A 2,500-nucleotide genomic window follows, 5' to 3' on the forward strand; every position below is an offset into this window, starting at 1 on the left:
ATGAGAGCTGAGAGCTCATATATTATCACTCTATGGGTAATGATGTGACCTAACACACACACAAAACACCCTGCCCACGAGAGTTGGAGTAACGACTCGCAGAACAGGAATACTGAAATTATTTCAGACCTGGGCGGGATTCGAACTCGGACCGCTGGAGTAGTGTGTGTGTGTACGGGTACACAAATGTACATGAACGTTTATTACAAGAATATGCGTTTCTGTTTGTGCTTGTTTCCTGTATTTCTATTTGTCCGCATGCACCCTTTGAAGATAAAGATTTACATACGAGGAATCATAGTTGTATGTGTTCAAGTAAAATATTCCAGGGCGGCTTCCGTCATAAGATCCTGCTATATAGAAGGCAAAGGGTTCATCTGGGCTTGGACGTGGTACGATCCTGCAAACAGAAATAATCGAAATAAATAAAAAAAAAAAAATAAAGAAAAGAAGAAAAGAAAACTCACTTTAACATTTTTATTCTTTTTCTCTCCCTCTCCTTCTCTTACTTACTGAAGCTTGGCCTTTGGTATGTTGATAAAGATTTCGGGGAGTTTAGGCTGGATCTTGTTGAAGACAAGGTCTTCAAAGGCGGCAACCAGGTCCTCTGGGTTGTCGAAGAAGAACTTGGAATCGTTTCGGATCATCTCGGAGAACTCTGGAACCGTCATGTCGAAGCCAAGCTCGACAATGATCTGGCCCCGGCAGAAGTTTGTTTACATTGTGTTTACATGGCCAAGTAAATACATAAACATACACACACACGCACACACGCACACACACACACACACACACACACACACACACACACACACACACACACACACACACACACACACACACACACACACACACACACACACACACACACACACACACACACACACATATATATGTATATATATATACATATACATATATATATATATATATATATATATATATATATATATATATATATGTATATATATATGTGTGTGTGTGTGTGTGTGTGTGTAAATTTTGGAAGCAGGTTTTCAACAATACACTTTTTATTAAATATCACAGCATACTCGGCGTTGGTGATCTTTTTCTTCAGACTTTCTACTCTTCTAAATATTTTCTTTTCTGAATGAGGTAGATAATATTTCCGAACGAGTCCATGCTTGTTTGGATGTCAAAACTAACACATTACGACGTTTCAACTTCACATTAGGCCTCTTCTGGCAAGTTTATTTTCTTTAACCACGTACATGTTTATAAGTATTACAATATGGTAACATTAGAAGATGGGTCTAAGAATGTTTAGGACGGGTCATCGTTATCTCGGCGCGTCGTGGGGTGTCCCGAGGAACTCCAAAGTCCCAGATAGCAATAATATCGAAGAATAATGGCAAAACAAAACTTAAAGGCATGGAGGCGGTATTATATGCCAATAATTAGTATCCAACAGAATATGTGTGGGATTTTGGAGCTTAGAAGACGATGATGAGTTCTAAACACTCTTGGATCACCCCTCTCCTAGTGTTACCATTTTGTGATAGTTATAAGCATGTAGTTAATTTAGAAAAGAAGTTTACCAGATGATGCCTAATATATAGGCGAAACGTCGTAATGTTTTAGTTTTTATATCCAAACACGCATGTACGCGTTCAGGAATATTGTGTATTCTCTACCTCATTCAGAGAAGAATATAGTTAGAAGAGTAGAAAATCTAAAGAAAAAGATCAGTAACGCCGAGTATGCTGTGATATTTAATAGAAAGTGTTTATATATATATATATATATATATATATATATATATATATGTATATATCATTATTTTATGAATCAATTTATCTATTTGTTTATTTATATATATTCATTTATCAGTGCATTTGTTTATATTTTTTCAAACTATTTTTCACTTATTTGTTTATTCATGTATTAATTTATTTACCTATTGATTAATTTTTTATTCCTTTACTTTCATCTTTATTTTTGTTCTTTAGACTTCCCTAACGATGGGGATTTTCCTCAGTTGAATGAAATTGCCTGACGTGAAAGCAAAAATAAATCAGAAAATCACGAAAAGCAAAAAAAGATTTAGACCGAGGTTAAGCCACTTTGGTCAAGTCTGTATCGTCCCCCCAAGGGACAGAGCGTTGGTCCTGCAGGGGGCTTTGGTGTTCAACAAACCTTTTTCATTTCCTTCTCTATACGATTGACTTCGTCGATGCCCAACTGGTGAATGTTTTCCACTGACATCGTCGTGGAAGTGTGGAATCTGAAATAATGATAATAATAATAATAATAACAACAATAATAATAATGATAATAATAATAATAATAATAATAATAATGATAATAATAATAATAATAATAATAATAATAATAATAATAATAATAATAATAATAATAATAATAATAATAATAATAATAATGATAATAATAATAATAATAATAATAATAATAATAATGATGATGATGATGATGATGATGATGATGATGATGATGATGATGATGATGATGATGATGATGA

The 2,500-nt window shown here is 33.8% G+C and overlaps 1 protein-coding gene across 2 annotated transcripts in view; it reads right to left on the reverse strand.

Moving 5' to 3' along the window:
* LOC143020654 (uncharacterized) overlaps positions 1 to 2,500 on the reverse strand; it is an 18,208-nt gene that overhangs the window by 4,449 nt on the left and 11,259 nt on the right. For both annotated transcript variants that reach the window (XM_076177173.1, XM_076177174.1), the window contains exons 7-9: positions 2,158 to 2,245; positions 514 to 695; positions 290 to 400 (exon numbers count right to left, since the gene is read on the reverse strand). In XM_076177173.1, coding sequence (XP_076033288.1) covers positions 290 to 400; positions 514 to 695; positions 2,158 to 2,245 — 381 coding nt within the window. The remainder of the gene's footprint in view (positions 1 to 289; positions 401 to 513; positions 696 to 2,157; positions 2,246 to 2,500) is intronic.

This window comes from Oratosquilla oratoria, chromosome 40 (assembly GCF_046742065.1).
Source record: "Oratosquilla oratoria isolate Oo_2021 chromosome 40, ASM4674206v1, whole genome shotgun sequence".
Lineage (NCBI taxonomy): Eukaryota > Metazoa > Arthropoda > Malacostraca > Stomatopoda > Squillidae > Oratosquilla > Oratosquilla oratoria.